The sequence below is a fragment of the Antedon bifida genome, chromosome 3, assembly GCF_963402885.1.
Source record: "Antedon bifida chromosome 3, ecAntBifi1.1, whole genome shotgun sequence".
NCBI lineage: Eukaryota > Metazoa > Echinodermata > Crinoidea > Comatulida > Antedonidae > Antedon > Antedon bifida.
Genome location: NC_136228.1, coordinates 2,778,559 through 2,796,262, shown reverse-complemented (window position 1 = coordinate 2,796,262; position 17,704 = coordinate 2,778,559). Strand labels below are relative to the sequence as shown.

General features: G+C 31.9%; 2 protein-coding genes across 4 annotated transcripts in view; one reads left to right on the top strand and one right to left on the bottom strand.

Annotated features, from left to right (window-relative positions):
- LOC144838860 (ATP-dependent DNA helicase DDX31-like) overlaps window positions 1-17,704 on the bottom strand; it is an 87,611-nt gene that overhangs the window by 37,137 nt on the left and 32,770 nt on the right. The window lies entirely within an intron of this gene.
- Window positions 9,636-16,417, top strand: LOC144837766 (barH-like 2 homeobox protein). The gene is made up of 4 exons (XM_078693006.1): window positions 9,636-9,734; window positions 10,045-10,587; window positions 11,899-12,109; window positions 14,166-16,417. Exons 2-4 carry the CDS (start codon window positions 10,155-10,157, stop codon window positions 14,422-14,424), a joined length of 903 nt encoding a protein of 300 aa, XP_078549132.1. The 5' UTR covers window positions 9,636-9,734; window positions 10,045-10,154; the 3' UTR covers window positions 14,425-16,417.

The window sequence follows — 17,704 nt, the reverse complement described above, 5'->3', positions numbered from 1 at the left end:
CGGAACCGTTTGTACGAACACTCAAAATGATCACGTCCAATTAGAAAATTTAACCAAATAACCGCGTGTAATACTCTGGCTGTTTTGTTTATATATATTTGGTATTTTTTCTATCGCGTGTAATTCTCGCTGTTTTGTACGAACATTCAAAATGATCACGTCCAATTGGAAAATTTAACCAAATAACCGCCTGTAATACTCTCGCTGTTTTGTTTATATATATTTGGTATTTTTTCTATCACGTGTAATTCTCGCTGTTTTGTTTAGGCCTATATAGGTCTATTTGGTATTTTTCCTATAACGTCAACAGATTACGGTCTAATTACGGTCTTTGTATTATAAGAGAATGCAATCAATTTTCTTACAAGTTACCGTAGCATTTGGCAGACTTTATTTCTCCTGCAAGTGTTCTCTCGACATCTTAAATTGTAAGTCATTAATTATGTTTTAATTAAGCTTTCATTATAACAAAGGAAAGTGCAAGCCTATCAATGCAATACAAACATTCATTTTTGTTAATCGGTAGGCCTACTGCAAATATCGTATAATAATCTTACCGGTAACAAATTAAAGGTAGGCCTCTACCGTAGATGTACCGTACGGTATTATCTCACAAAACATGGAAAATAAAAATTCATATAAAAAGTTTGATAAAGTTTTTTCAGTTTGCTTTTAAACAGAAATAAACCAAAAAATACATTAGGAAGACGGACTAATAAAACAAAATATTCCGAGAACATTATAAATATTGAAGAAGATTTGAAGTTTGACCTCAACATTAGTGAGATCTTAGGCAACCACCTGACCTGAACACATTTTACAATTTACAAAACTATTTTGATATTTTTATAAATTACAATGAATGAAAAAAATTAAACAGTAAGTTTTATCCAACCACGGGAGTAATTCTTTCTAAACGTATTGGTCTTTTCACTAAAACTGCATCAAGCATACTTATAAAGAGCTATCTAATCGATACACCTAAAACGTCTTTAATCTCAACTATTAAATCAATATTGAACGTTTTAATCTATTAAGCATTGACCACCGGTCGGTCTTACTTATAAGTAAGTTTTAATCCTATTTTTATCTAAGTAGTTTCTTATTGTAAAAATTGTATAAATTATTCTAGAACAATGTTTTTGAAATGCCTTTTCACATTTAAAAAAAAGGAAAATGACATAGGAATTAACTATCACGCAAAGCATCTTGGGTATAATATCGAATTTAATACGCCAATCATCGGAGGACAGATAATGACTATTATTGCAACATTGATCTTCCTACAAAACTTACAAGATTTAAACAAATCATAATAATGATTATTCAGACCTTTTAAGCTATACTCAAAAGGAAAACGAATTACATTTAAATGACATTAAAAATTAAAACCATCTCAAAAAAGAACAAAAGAACAAACATACCAGTACGTGTCTTTCTATTGATATTCCAGATAAAGGTTATAGGAGATGATCAAGGATTTGTAATAATTTGCTAAACGTTTATTTAGCGTTGTTAAATACAGTCTTCATGAATAATAAAAGGAACATCAACTGCACAAATTAACTTTAACCTTGTTTTGTAAGCTCATCAACACAAACTTTAGCTTAGGTCATGACTGAGGAGCCTGCGGTGACAAAAAGTGAACAACATACCATTTCCTACCTGTTGAAAACAGGGGTGGATTCGGTGGGGTGGGGGAACTATTTTGTATATCTACTTCTGACTATTAATATGTTAGCGCACCGTTAAAAAAAATCAGTCCCTGACTGAAGGGGTTTAAAAGCACAGTGCAATTGCAACATGTAAAGGAGAAGGGCGATTTAAATCTATTTAAAGGTAAGCCTATTGAAATATCATATCATTTCAAACGGTTGCAAAAGCAGGAGAAATTACCCGACCTTCACCATTTTGTTGAGGACGAACTGACTTACGGGAGATTTGGGCTTATAAGATCGATGCCTTCCCCGGGACGCTCTATAGTACGATTATTTTAAAAGAATGATGTTTGCAAAAACAAGAGTATGTGAATACGTCTGTGACGTCAGTATGTAAAATGATGTATAGTTATCAAATATATCATCTAAAAAGACGATGATTATTTATTTTTAACGAAGCGATATCATTTAAGACGACAATTTATTTGAATTCTAAATTGAATACGATTTATAAAACATTTATTTTCAACGTTGACGTTAAAGAATCGTTATAAATGCCACACCAATCAAATTCCAAAATCTAATGGATTTCAAAATTCAGAATGTGTTTTATAATTTGGAAAGTTATAGATAAATATGATTTGAATGGACACATTACAAAAGCATTCATATCATCGTCTACAATTTATTACCTAGCATTTTATTTCTCCTCAGTACTAGTTATCTTTTATTAAAACCTGGATGAAAAGCAATTTATTATGAAGAAGAAATAGAGTGTTTGTAACCTAGAGGGACCATAAAATAATTAACATCAATGGAAACCAACGGTTTACAGTCAATTTTACATTAATTTATAAAATCTATATAAAATCCTCATTTGAATGATTTGTTTTAGTAATTACAATGGTGTGAGTTGACAAGATGATGATTGGTTCCTTTCTGATCGTCTGCTAGTTTAACGTTCGTTTGTATCGCGTTTGCTGATTGGTCCTTCGGATCGTCTGCTAGATTAGCATCGTTTGTATCGCACTTTCTGATTGGTTGCTTCAAGTTATACAGACTTGAACAACGAGGCGTTTGAAGAGTTCACGGAAAAAAAACTTTTTTTTCTACGGAAAGTTGTTTTGTTGTAACGTTTATATAGTTTTTGTAAACATAAATTTGACATCGAGATATTGTTCAGTGGTGGTTATTTGTATCGTACCGTATTCTATAGTTAGCTTATTTTGAAACGCCTTTAAACTCTGTATAACAACTGTACAACGTGGTCTATGTATAGGTCAATTCAGATTCACAATAGGTCAAAGGTTAGATAGAAAAAGAAGTCTTTATTCAGTAACGACCACACCTGTAGTGACTATTATCGGTCTGTAAAAATATTCAATTAAATTTAATTCAAACTGTTAATTAATCAATGATTAAATTGCGGTAGCTCTAACACACTGGGAATTTACCGCAGTAATGACGTCTCGGATTTGCCGTAATGATTGCGTTTTGTTTTTGATGGTCATGATAAATGTATTCATTCTCTACCTTTGATGTTAACCAGCATTCTAAAGATCGTCAGCTTGACAGGTCTTTATCTACGCCTTTGTCCATTATTAGGTAAAACTTAATTAACTTACGCGTTACGTATTGGTGTCCGATTATCGTTTGTTCTTTGCCGACAGGTAATTATATGCATAATGAGATACTGATAAATGTATTTAATTCGTTAATGAACCAGAGAGAGAATTTGAAATATACAGAGCACTGTAATGTACAGGGGACACCTCTATTCAGGGAACACCTCTATACAGGAGACACCTATTCAGGGGACACCTCTATTCAGGGGACACTTCTATTCGTCAATGAACCACATAGAATATACAGACCAATGAATTTGCTTATGCTTATCCTTGCCAATTTGCCTAAATATAAATACATATATATATAAAACAAAAAATAAAACCCATGCAACCGTAGTAAATAACTTTTATTTTTAACAGTATTATATCAAAACGGAAGTTTTAATTTCGTTTTAATGAATATTTTTTATCGGAAGCACTTGGTAACGAGTGCATTTTATGCGTAATAAATAGAAAATAATTTGAAAATTATAGAAGATAAAAATATGGGAGGCTGTGGGAGTTGCCTCCAATAATTGGTTTGGTGTGAAATGCAATGTTCAGTATTTAATGATTAAAGATATATAAATCATGGCATCCCCGTTGGAATAAACGATGCAAAATGTATAATTAGGAAAACAACAGCACGTAACATTTCCTTAAGATGTAACGAATGATTTGTTGATCAAGATTATATAAGCTTTTTTTAAAATCCGGGTTCCATTTCAAAATTCTTACATTTCAGTTGTCTGAAATTTTTATATTACGACCTGAAGAAATTCTAAGTTTAAACAATCTTTAAATGTATTTTTATGTATTTATTTATTTAATCACACTTTTGTTTAAAGATGTATTGTCCCTTTGTGAAATTCCAAAAAAAAAAAAAAAAAAAGATTTCGAAAAAAAGTGGGTCATTTTGAAGTATCATAATAGTTATTAACTTTCACCAAAAATTAGTCGAAAAAAAAATCATTTAACTGAAATACAGACGTTTTTTGGTTAAAAAAATAACTTTGACTTCCAGTCAAAGTTTTCGATCAAAACATATCTCATAATGCAACGCGCTTATTTGGCTACTCTGTATGCATAATCATAAAACTTCTTTGCGATCTGTTTGAAAACACCTTCTCAACCGTGACAAGTTGTAAACAATCCTAATTAGCATCATGCATAATGTATACTCATGGTTTGAAATTTTTGTTTACTTTCGCTCACGACAATTTTACAGACGAAGTGTAATCAAATTAATTTAGCTGTTAATTACGTAAAATTGTTGTTTTTGGCTTGAATTTTCGACTTAAAGTGAATAACTTTAATATTACTTTGATATGGCCAATTTAAATTTAGAATATTTTGACCTTCATTTTTTTGTGTTTCAAGGGACAATACATCTTTAAATTAAAATATCAGCCAATTCTGGCTTATGAGTGAACAAATTTATATAAATAACAATTAAAATAGACACGGATAAAAACATCTAATAAAATAACAACATTAAACAGTCTTACAGTCTTTTTTTTCCCGAGTAGAAGGGGAAAAAGAAACAAAAAATACTGTGATGTAAATAAATATGTTAAAAATGAAAAATTAAGTGTTAAAACAATGGACTGGCGTAATGAGAGAAAATGTATGGTATTATTTCAATTTTAAAACACGTCATATCCAAATATACAAATGATGTATTTGTATATAATTATTTTATATAAGTTTTATAGGTTCTTGGATGGACATTCCTCACTCATCAGTGTTTGTTTCGGTGGTCAAAGGGCGAGAAAGTTACGGTAGGTCAACACAACAGTCGACCATCTACCAACGTTAGCCTTTTGGCTGTCTATTTCACATTGAACAATAGAAACACTTAATCAAGGATAAATCTATTTCAAACATGAATCTTTTAATTCACCGACCAAATAACCTAAATTCGTTTTGTGATTACATTTTCTTTGCATTCGTTTTAGATACAAGTGCAACAGTTAAATGTTATTTCATTGGTTATTATGGGAAGCGATTAAAACGTCTGTCTATGGTTCGCCGGATTAGCAAAAACATTTGTCTTTATCGGTAAAACTCTTTGATCGCATTTCGTTGCTCTTTTTCAGTAGATCAGTGTATTTAATCTTATTAATTCGATTCAAATAAGGTGGCAAATGAGCATTGTAAATGACAAACTGTTTTCTTTTATAACTGTGGGTTTGTAATGAAAGTTTTGCAGCCAAACAAAGCATTTCGGGTAAGTCTCATCATCACAGACCTAACCGATAATCGCGTACAACGTTTTCCCTTTTCAGTCTAAAGTTCGAAGTAATGTATAAGATAATTAACAAGGTAATTAAATGGTGTATATTTCGTTTCGGAATTTTTGATGTTATCTATAGCCACGAAATGAGCATCGCAATGTAAACTGCTATTTAGAGACACCGTGGATTTACTAAACTATACAATACATAGTGTTGTTATGTTAGAAAACTTACAATAATTGCGATATTCTAGCAACACCGTTGTGGAGGTATTTTAGTGACGACCGCGAATCGAATGGATGATGACATCATGTATGTGATTTCCAAATTTACAACATCGGTCTGAACAAGATGGGTACTTTCATTTCAATTCACCTGTGGTTTAAATTCACAACCATTGTGAGAACAATGCGTTTGAGAAGAACTTTACACAAAGATAACGTTCAATGAGCTATTTGAATAACTTGTTATTTAACTAAGGGAAATATTGAAATGAAAATGTATCAACTTCAGTGCGCGGTCAAAGGTTTAGTACGCGGTCGTCAACGTTTTTTGTAGGCGCTCATCAACGGTTTTATTACGCGCCCATCAACGGTTTTAGTACGCGCTTGTCAACAGTTTAGTACGCGCCCGTCAATAGTTTTAGTACGCGCACGTCAATAGTTTTAGTACGCGCCCGTCAACCGTTTTAGTACGCGCCCGTCAACGGTTTTAGTAAGCGCCCGTCAACGGTTTTAGTACGCGCTTGTCAATTTTTTTAAAACTTTAATATTAGCTATGACAACATTAAAGTTAATTTTATGCGGTTATGATTTATTTCGCTGTTCACACTTACACCTACAAACGCCTACCATACTTTACATAGATTCAAATCAATAACCCACAGTACGTGATTAAGATAAGAACAACTATAAAATACGCAATAAAATGTGTTATAAAACACATTATATCAGTTAAAAATCACAAGTTATTCGTTCAATGACAATAAACAAGTTGTTTTGATGGTGATATTATTCTACTAACCTCAGGTGAGCTAAGATTACGCGATTAAAATATCAAAAAGAAAGCAATCAGGCAAAAGATCTAAACGAAATTACCAAAATTGCAATATTATTTCGGACGAATGGGTATAATTATGTTAATAAGTTAAACTGGTCGGTGTTCTACACACCGGTATTATGGGCCTAGACGCCTAAAGAAATTAAAAGCGGAACTGCTAAATACTAAATTCTCTTGTAATTCACTCATCTAGAAAATCACCATTCCACGACTCTATTATCAACTATTGTCTGCAATTAGCTCCCAGTTTTGACTTTGTAAAATGTTTTTTTATTTTGTGGTATGCGTTGCTTAAGGCAATTTTTCGCTTTGTGTTTAATAACCTAGGTGTAGTCATACCAGTGTTGTTTTTGTAATACTATAAAATTAACGTTGAAAAACAGAACTTTTCACGCCTTATTTGAGCAAATGTTGTGTTTTTTTTATATTCTGGCTAGCGTCTAAAGCCCATGCGTGCAAATTACGCGATACGCTAAACTGAACAGGCGGTATTGGTTTCCCTCAGGCTACTCGCCAATTATGATTGAATGAATTCACTTTTGACCAAACTCACTGTTGGATCAATATTACAGGCCATTAATAGTAATTAAATACACTTTAAACTCCTAACGATTATAAAATTATAATTCAAAATCGATATTTTGAGAACGTATCGTCGATCATAGAAAAATATGCCCCACGATTGTATTGTTTCTTAAATTTGGTTTTCACTTCCACGCAACGCAACGACGTAGGCACAACAGTGAGTTTACCAATCACATTGAGTGATCCATCGCGTCGCGAATGGTCCAGTACTTGCGGCGCACACGTCCTTGCGGAAACCATGGCTATATAAAAAACTTCACCCTAGGGTTCCACAATGATGCAGAAAATAATCTTTACTTTTATTTTTGTATACTATTATTTCTTCAGCAGTAAGTATTACTTAATAACTTGATTTCTCAATTAAGTGCTACGTTTATAGGCTGCTTATAACGGGACAAATATTAATATTAAGCCACCATAATATCACTGTAAAACACGTATATTTCAATTCACTAGTCGGTTAAAAAACGATGCTTTGCACATTAATATTAAGAAATAGTCTTCATGATATTAGTGGAGGCGACAACGCGAAACGATAAACTATTATTACTACACATGCGCAATAAGGGGTGATGATAATTCAACATATTATTGACCTTATTATCGCTACACGATATAAATTGAATAATAGATACACGTTAGCTAGACAAAATAGTCAGTTATCCTACATGTGATAGGTGTCAACGTACACGTATAAATATGATTATCTAACGAATAATCCATCTCATTACTGTTTTACATTACTTTCATTTATCATAATACGAGGTGTAGATTTAAGCACGAGAGAAATGATGTTAGATAAGAAACAAGAGCGAGCAACTTCAAACAAAGTAAGGGGTTAACATTTCTATTATCAATAATACGAAATGCCACATATGAAGTCACATGTGACAAACATATGACGTATTATCACACAATTTTCCTACATACAAAATGAAGAATTATGTAGCAAACGTCGTGAAATAATATCCCCTAGGCTAATACTAAGATATAATGTTATATAAAGATTGGAAATACATTTTTGTAACACCTTTTACTTGGAATCATTAATCAGATGAATATTTAAAAAAAATACTATAAAGAACTTAAAAATTAACTTTCGTTTCATTTATGGGCATAATAATTATTCCATATTCTATAACTACTAAATTTGATAGGCCTATAATATGTGTATGTATGCATAGTAATATAAAACATACTACGAAAATGTTGAGGTAAGCCATTATTCATAATAATCATTTCAACTTTTTATTGGTGGTCACGAAAAAAATAGAAATCGATTCGGCAACGACTTTTGACAAATAATGTACAGTAATGTAAAATGTACATATAAGTCCTGGTTCCTATAAATTGTATCAAATCGTAATTCCTATGAGTAGGCCTATATCGCATACATTTTTAAAATGTCGAAAATAACCAGTAGGCTTCATCAGTGGTTAAGATACGAACGAATAATAACTTAAGAGTTCAAAGATTCACAAAATATAGGCTATACGTTAACATTTCACTACAGAATCTTGAAACCATGGTCATGTGCATCGAATGGTTCTTTTTGTATTATTTGTATTTAAATTTCAATAACTATTTTATGCCTAGAAACAACGAGAAAGCTATCAAACAGCTGTAACTTTGTTAACAATCTTAATTTCATTTTTCTTTTGTCGTGTTATTATTTGTTTATGAGAGCCAGAATAAAATGTCAAAAAACACACCGTTTATTATAGCAATATTATTTACAATTGCAAAGTTATCGACAGATGTTTTGATTGAATAAAAGTTTTATATTATTTAACTAGTTTTAATGGTCGCGTCTTATAGGGGTATACTGTCCATGTTAAGAAAACCTTAACAAAACCTTCATCGTTTTATTGTTGACTGAGAGGAAATATAAATTGTATCTAGTTTGTTCGACGGTGATAATTTCTTTTAATACACTTTATAACTCATTAACCAATAGTTAATTTCAAATTAGCAAGAATACAAAATTGCTGGAACGTGATGATAGCTGATAAGCGTAAATTATTATACGAGGTACGTGTGAATGGAACGCGCATGTTCCTGCGTTTGTTTATTTGTTTGTTCGTGTCTGCCACGAGGCCAAGACAAAAGCGGCTTTGTTGTACTGAAGCATCTGATATAATTTCATTGCAATTGCCTTTTGAATAGCACTTCGCCTCTATCATTTGTCAATTTGTTCGGTTTATTGAATTTTAAGCCTTTTGTCAACACAAAAACGATGTTCTTGATCAAAGAGCATTGAAGCGTGACAGTGACCAATCAGCGCCTGGTGTAAAACTCATTAAGCGTGCATTTCGCTCGCTCTCATTCGCTGTTGTCTGTATACCACGTGCTCAGAATTACTCAAACTTAGGTGGTTCGAACCAATGGATAGTCACTCGATTCTATAGATTTAACAATGCTTTTCAATCCATTGGTCTACCTCTAAAAAGACAGTGAAACACTCTTCAACATCACAAAGTGTGCAACGGTTGTTGAGACACCACTTGTTTTCTCTTCAAAACTCAAAAGCCGGTTATTATCACTCAAGATAGTGCAAACTAAAGTATATTCGTTACAGGTTTATTTAGGTAAGATTGAAGAAAATTCTAATACTATTATTAACAAATTGACAATTTATATTTTCTTATACCAATAATAATTGTTTAATTAATAATTATTTAAAATATAGTTGTATCGTAATGTTTTAAGTTTTTTTAAACAAAAATTGTTAAAGATATTCGTTTGTAAAATAACTTTTGCAAATATGTGGAGTTGATGTTTTCAATTTTTCTTTAAGTAAAAGTGATTAGAACTTGTGAGTCATCTCACACCTACGTTTTATTCAGGTAATGAAGCAAAACGGTTCCATTAATGATATTTTTTTCTCCTTATTCACAGCGTTTGTTAACGGACCGACATCGAGTAACATCAGTTTTTACTCGCGGTTGATGACGGATCATAACACTACTAGGACACAAATTATCAACTAATCGTTATACATATTCAACATGAAGCCTTTAATATCAGACAGCCCAAGGGTTGAGGAAGTCACTACAGAAAGAGATCAAAACATGAACGTACCCGAGGACAGTGTTCAAATTGATGTTGAAAAATGTTCACATCACAATAAACAATCAACAATTATTGAAGAAAAAGTGGAAAACAGAGTACAGCCATCAAGTCCAGAACCACAAAAAGCAACAACACAAGTATCCTCATTCCTTATTAGAGACATTTTGGGCGATGTTGAACGAAAACGTGAAGTAAATAGGGACTTATTCGTATCAAAAAACTCATCATTTGTAAAACACTGTAAAGACATTGGTAACGAAACTGAAGACGCTCATGTAAGGTGTACAAAGAGACGGTATTCAGATATGGAAGACGACGAGGATGATGAGGGCGAGGACGACAGCGAAGACGATGATTCCGACTCAGGAGGTAGGCCTAACATTCATTTTATTCAATCATCTTTATAATCTAAGTGTTAATTAGCATTTAAAATGTATAACTGTATTTTAACAGCTTTAGCATACACTTATTTGATTTCGTCTATTTTTGTAGAAAGAATTTGATGAATTAAAATGTAATTTAGTTTAATTTAAAATGATATAATAATAGCACTATAAGAGGTATTTTAATAATATGCTTGAAGATAGTGTAACAAGAAATTACTATTCTTTAATATTGTTCTTTAGGCCTAACTGTTAAACATTGGAGAGATATTTCTCACTTAAGAGCGGCATAGACAAATATTAAACAAAACATTTAAATCGAAATTTGGCAATAAAATTACGTTATGCATCTAAATTAAAATAATTATTTAATTACTGTATAAATTTAATGTTTAACAAGAGTAGTGTGTTTGCTGTTTCTAGTTTACAACAGGTTAACTAAACAAAACGTACCATATGTCATCAAATTTAATCTTTAAACATAATTATTGTAATTAATTGATGAAAACGAAAGCTACACATTTTTATATATTTTGTTTTGTTTCGTAATTTAAATATTTTAATTTAAATACAGTAGTGCAAACAAAATAATATTAAACATGTTGTCATGTTGCCAGATGTTAAAACATCATAATAATTTGTTTAAATAAAATAAAACATATTAGCATTTAATTGCTTTAGTATATTATTCGTTCGCTAAATAATTTAATTTATTAATATAAATTCGTTATTCGTTAATACGGCATAGTGTATCTTATACATTGCAATGTCGTACAGGCTTAACTTGTTCGAAGCTACACCACCGCATGTGTAAAGCACAGTTAGCGCGCCTAAGTCGTGATGAGCTTAGCACTGCTTCGGGGGTAACACGGCTGCAACAACATCGTATGCCTCATTTTTTATAAGCTGTTTATTTTCTTTGGATAGAATAAAAAATAATAAAAGCATTGTTCATATCTAATTAAGTTTTAAGAATATTATTATATACTTAATTCACACCTGAATAATTAGACTTTAATTGTGACTTTTAAACGCTTTAAATGTGTGGATTGTGAACACCTACAATTGATATAATGTGGAGAGATTTAGAGTTTTTATAACAGCCTATAAATACAACAAATCAAATATTATGTGCCAAAAATAATTATTAATAGGCTATCTTGTTCTTATAAGAGAATGTTAGAATTATCGCTTACTTAATCTAATTCAAGCACACACGGTAATGTAAGCTATTATACTAACTTTAGTGTAATTTATTCTAAGCAAATTAACTGAATTTATTTCACTTTATTAATAGTTAAAGATAACGAAATTTCATCAAGCGACGGAACATCAACAAAATCGAAGAAACCACGCAAGGCCCGAACAGCTTTCACAGACCACCAACTCAACACACTTGAACGCAGCTTTGAACGGCAGAAATACCTGTCGGTACAGGATCGAATGGAACTAGCAGCAAGCCTAGGCCTAACTGATACACAAGTTAAAACGTGGTACCAAAATAGAAGGTAATTTAATTGTTTTTGTTTGTTTGATTAGTAGTCAAATTCTTGGTGTAACAATGACTTAAATGAAATGTGACCAACATTCTATTCTATAAAAAGAATATTTTTTATTCATAGGCCTAATTAATATTGAACTTAATCTGTTTCAATTGGATACTCCTTGTGGTTTTTAATTATAGTTTAATTAATACCACCCTCATTATATGTACATTCAACCTATTATTAATTAATAGCCAAAAACGCAATGCAATAACTATGTTTCATATTCAGAATTCACATTGATAAGTAAGACTAATCTAATTTTTTTGTATGAAAATGTTTCTTGAAACGCATTAACATGAATGGAAAAAATCTGTTTAATCATTATGCATTCTAAGAATGATAATGTACTTCTACACTTGTTCGGTTCAATCATTATTTCGTTAACATGGTACAAGAAATTCGGGTTTTTTTTTAAATCGTCAACGCGTTGCACAGTTTGATACGCGCGCGTTCAAAGTTGGATGTAAATTAACGCATTTTGCACGCGCGCGATCAATTTGTATCTCTTCTCTGTTTTTAAAATTACGATAGAAAAAATTCTCACCTAAAAATTGTGTTATTCTTGTAAAATGATTCAACAAAAATTGAAGGTTCTAAAATAGCATGAACATTAACATGGGCTATCATAAATGTAACTCTATATTATGCAAACGGTTGAAAAGCAATAAGCTCAAATATGAACAGTATCATAAAAGTATTTTACGTCCAACCCTTGTAAAAATATACCACACGTTATTCCCCTGCGAGTTCAGACATATTAGCTGTAATAAAAGTTCTATAGAAGCGAACAAATTGCCTTGGGAAAACAAATTGGTATCGTTTCCGATGTTAAACCGTAAGTTTAATAGTACTCATACCTGTACACGTAAACAAAATATCGTTATATTTTTATTGGCCTCGAACAAATAGATATTATAGGCTGTAATGTTTATTTAGACCTAAGTTTGGGTTTAAAGTATTTATCACTCTATTATGGACTAAATGTTTCCAATAGATCCCTTGCGACCTGTAAATCCCATATATTCTCTGTGAAAAATGATACACACGAACAAGCCTAGAGACATGTATAACTTGAGTAAATCCTTCAACAATAGGTAGTAAATCGTACCTTTAGAATGAGCAAAATGTTTCTTTTCATCTTTCGTTCCCTGAAGCAAGTTATAGTGTTCACAGGTGTTACTCTATAAACAGGGCGGTTTAGTTATAACAAGTTTTATACAAGGGGTATATGAGTACATATAAAGTAGAATTTTATATTGTAAATAAGTCAAAACACAGAATATACACTTCAAAAACATATTGCCAAAACGGAAAATTATTACAGTCGTGTATCTATATAATTATATATATCAATATTTATCAAGGGGTTGGTACAAGGGAGGAGATAGAGACCATAACGTAAACAATTTTAATATTAAATCATTAAACATTTAGAATTTTTTTTAAAATGTTATAAACATTCTCTAGGCCGATACGTTTGTAAATGTGAATCCACTCTCAACACGCTTGGGTTGTCTCGCAATATAACAGTATTGTAGTACTTAATGGTCACTGCAGTAATTATATTAATAATCTTAAAGTAATCCTTAATTCGTTATGACCTAAAGCAGCACACTGGATATCAGTTATATCGACAAACACAGAAGATAAATAATGAGGTGTTAAAAGGAATAATGATAAAGATAGTGTCATGAATGACAAATCATTATCTATCGCCACGAACATCTTCTACATAAACTGAGTGATTGAATTTAGAATTAGAAGCGAGTTAAAGTTCAAACTTCTCAGAGAGATTATCGCAATTGGTATTGTTTAGTTAAATCAATAAATTTGATTAGAATATTGAGTATACGACGAACAAATATACGCGCGCGTACAAAATGTGTACTGATATTATCAACTTTTGTACGCGCGCGTATATTTTTTTGATACCTTTAATACGACAGTATAGGTCAAATTAGTCGTGTTTAAATTTGTCCCCATAAATGTTAACAAATGTTACTATTTATTCTTGCAGGACAAAATGGAAACGACAAACACAAGTCGGTCTGGAACTTCTAGCAGAAGCCGGTAACTATTCGTCAATGCACCGTCTGTTTGCACCACCATTCTACTACCACCCAACGCAAGGCATCATCTCAAACATGGACGGCTTATACAGCATCCATCACGGACAGAGACCAGTTTTTCCCAGAGTATTCCTACACGGGCTACAACAACACGTTAACCACCTACCACTCACACCGAAAGCAATCCACCCGCACTCATCTCATTAGAGACAGTCTAAATAGTTTTTAACTTTTTATTAATTTATTATTTGAATTAAAATTGGCTTTTATAAATGTTTAAATTCCAATTTAAAATACCACGAACGCGTTTCCACCATGTATTGTTGCATATTGAAATAATTGTGTTGCGTTGAGCACATTCCATAAAGTGCTGCTAAAACACATCCGCGGCGTGCCATACACGTCAGTATGTATTGTACATGCGCTCGACGCAACACGCGTAAATCAAACAGTATGCAACAAACTTAATTTGATATATAAATAAGATAATTTTGTTTCTAATTACTAGTGTCCAGTTGATTACTAATCGATTATAAGCTTTAGTTTAATTTGTTTTAGGTATCTAAAACCGTTTGAATCCTAGCTTACTAATTACTCAATAGCAATCTGATCTTGGCTAATTTAAGTAGCTGTGAAGTTAACGTGATCGAAATTATAAATAAGATTCGAGTTGATTGATGAAGAGTGTCTTGATGACGATAATGATGATAATGATGTATTGATCATTCGAAGAGACACAAAATAGACGCGCGCGTACAAAAACTGTATTAATGTCATCAGCATTTGTACGCGCATGTCAAATTGTGTGTCAACAAACTTAATTTTGAAACATGGAACCTAACGAAAGTAGAGTTATCTACTAAACATTTTCACGAACTCTCAGAAAAATAGTCCTCTAAAAATAATTAATAATTATAAATACGTTATTTATGTTTAATATTATTGATCATATTGTATATCAATGACCTATCAATAGCACATCAATGTAAAGGTCACGTGAACATTCATGCGTATCATTTACATATGTTGACTTCACAAGTATTTTATAATTAATTTATCTTGTTTTATTTTATTTTGCTTCAGCCGTTCGCTGAATTTAATCAAAGACTGAAATATTTTGTTTGTAAAAAGTGTACAGATAGAAATTACGTAAATCATTCCTTGGGATATTTTTCAAATAGAAACACAGAGTTCAAAGTTCATATTTTAGAGTTACAATTTACTGGTATCCGGTTAAAAAATTAGTTTGGGCGCAATACTAAAAATTCCAAGACTTGATAGCGTACGTTCACATTACAACTTTTAACACGTTCTGTAGCCTACAAGTTGAATACACTCGATGTAAACGCGTTAAAATGAATTTCGTGTGAACACACGTTAATAAAACTTTTGAACAATATTGAGTATTTAACATAGGAAAACATTTTAAACGGATTTAAATTTGTTAATCAGGTAGTTTCCGTCGATAAATATGCATAACCTATATTTTTTAATCTGCTATATTCACCATATTTTCTATTTCAAAATTCTGTAAATTACCTAAAATTGGGTGTCTATCGTTTCGATGACCCGGATTGCGTTAAATACCGTCCCAGTTACATAAGTTGAATACAACTTTAACCATCTAAAAACAATTAACTGTTAGTAAAGAATTCACTATATTTAAATTCTAATTCAATTCGGATCGATTTTAGCAACTCACGATGCGAAATTAATATGAATAAATACATAGTGTTTATTAGACACTGTAATATGGGTGTTAAAATCATCTTTATAATTGACTGGGCGAACTGAGTCGAATATATTAGTTCATCTTAAAAAAAATCAAACATCGACCACTTTTACGATTAGAGATTTGATATGTTGTAATAATATTTAAAAAATATATCATTTTACTTTGACCAAATAAGTGACAAACAATATTAATTTCAACCAAATAAGTGTTTTAAGGAACAAATTTATTTGTCGACACAATGAATAGAAACAATTGCAGTATGGTCTCACTCCGGATTTGAATGAACTCTGATGTTATATATAAATAGTATATGTGTTCTTGTTATATAGCGTGTAAATATATTATGAATTATTATTATTATAAATGCGAAAGATTATTTGTTTTTATAGAATTGTTTTTGTCGTTAATTGATGGTGATAATGTTTAATTATTTATAAAATATTTCACAGATTTTAATAAAACATTATCAAACAATTATAAAAGTATTGTTCGTGTCTTTTTAATGTATTCACGCTAAAGAAGCCGGTATTGGGAGTTGGATACATTGTACTGTAGAAACCTAAGGGTGAGCGAATGAGACATAATGTGAGAAACAGATACATATATACATAACTGATGGCCGATATTCAGTGCTATACGCGTGGTTATTAAGGGAGTGGAGGGTTAGCTGCAGTATACGAGCAACGTGTGTGGACAACAGACACTGTGAATCATGGGGAGATTTCCAGTAGTTGATCTGAGCACATGGACATGGTTTAATATTGTGAAACTGTGAAAGGGGTTAGATGCAGCACGAGTCACGTAGTGTGGACATGGTTTAATATACAGAAACTGTGAGGGAGCGAGAACCAGTGTATGAGCCACCTAGTGTGGACAATAATATACAGAAACTGAAGGGCGTGATATCCAATAGATGAGCCACGTAAGTGTTGAACGGTAATGCGCAGAAGCCATGAAGGGAGTGAGATCCAGTAAATAAGTCTGGTAGTATATGGGCAATGGTTTAATATACAGAAAATAAAAGGGGGAAGATCTGGCACATGAGCCACGTACGTGTGGACAATCATGAAGGTTGTGGTAGGGGGTGGGGGTGGTTGTGGTACATTTCCAACATAGTTCGGCCAATACAATACATCGACAACGTGAAGGGTGACGCGAGATCAATGAGTATATGCGCCACGTAAGCATGTCTGTGGACTAAACTAAATCAATAAGAAGAGATACTAAATGTCACAATTGCATTTTATCAGAAAATAATATGGAAGTTTCACCTAGCCTCAACTCAGACTTGTAGTAACAAAGAGGGCGTTATTTAACTTAATTTCAACAGAATGCCTTTGTTAGCCTAGAACATAGAAGAAACAGATTTGCACTGAGCGCATTGCTGAGTTTCAATGTTTAAACAATTATTTTGGATCTAAATAAAAAATATCCAAATTATACACAGAAGAAAAGAAATTACTAAAATTAAAAATAAAGTACTGTAATTCCTATAAATGGCAACCAACAACATTTTAGTAGTAAGTAAAGAATAACAGAAGACTAAAGGAAGGCGGGTCAAACTATCGATTTCGACAAAAATGACGAGAAAAATCAGTAACAGTTTCGTTTTACAAGTTGCTAAATAAAAGATGCAATTGCGAGATCCATTATGACACCAAACTGTCTCAATGTTGACGCGCGCGTACTAAATGTGTCATTAGTATTTAAACGCGAGCGTACTAAATGTGTCATCATAATTTGAACGCGCAC

Excerpts from the sequence above, each read along its gene's own strand:
- LOC144837766 (XM_078693006.1), top strand. The coding sequence starts at position 10,155 with ATGAAGCCTTTAATATCAGACAGCCCAAGGGTTGAGGAAGTCACTACA. Across the intron at positions 10,588-11,898 it reads CGATGATTCCGACTCAGGAG|TTAAAGATAACGAAATTTCA; the intron begins GTAGGCCTAACA and ends CTTTATTAATAG. Across the intron at positions 12,110-14,165 it reads ACGTGGTACCAAAATAGAAG|GACAAAATGGAAACGACAAA; the intron begins GTAATTTAATTG and ends TTATTCTTGCAG.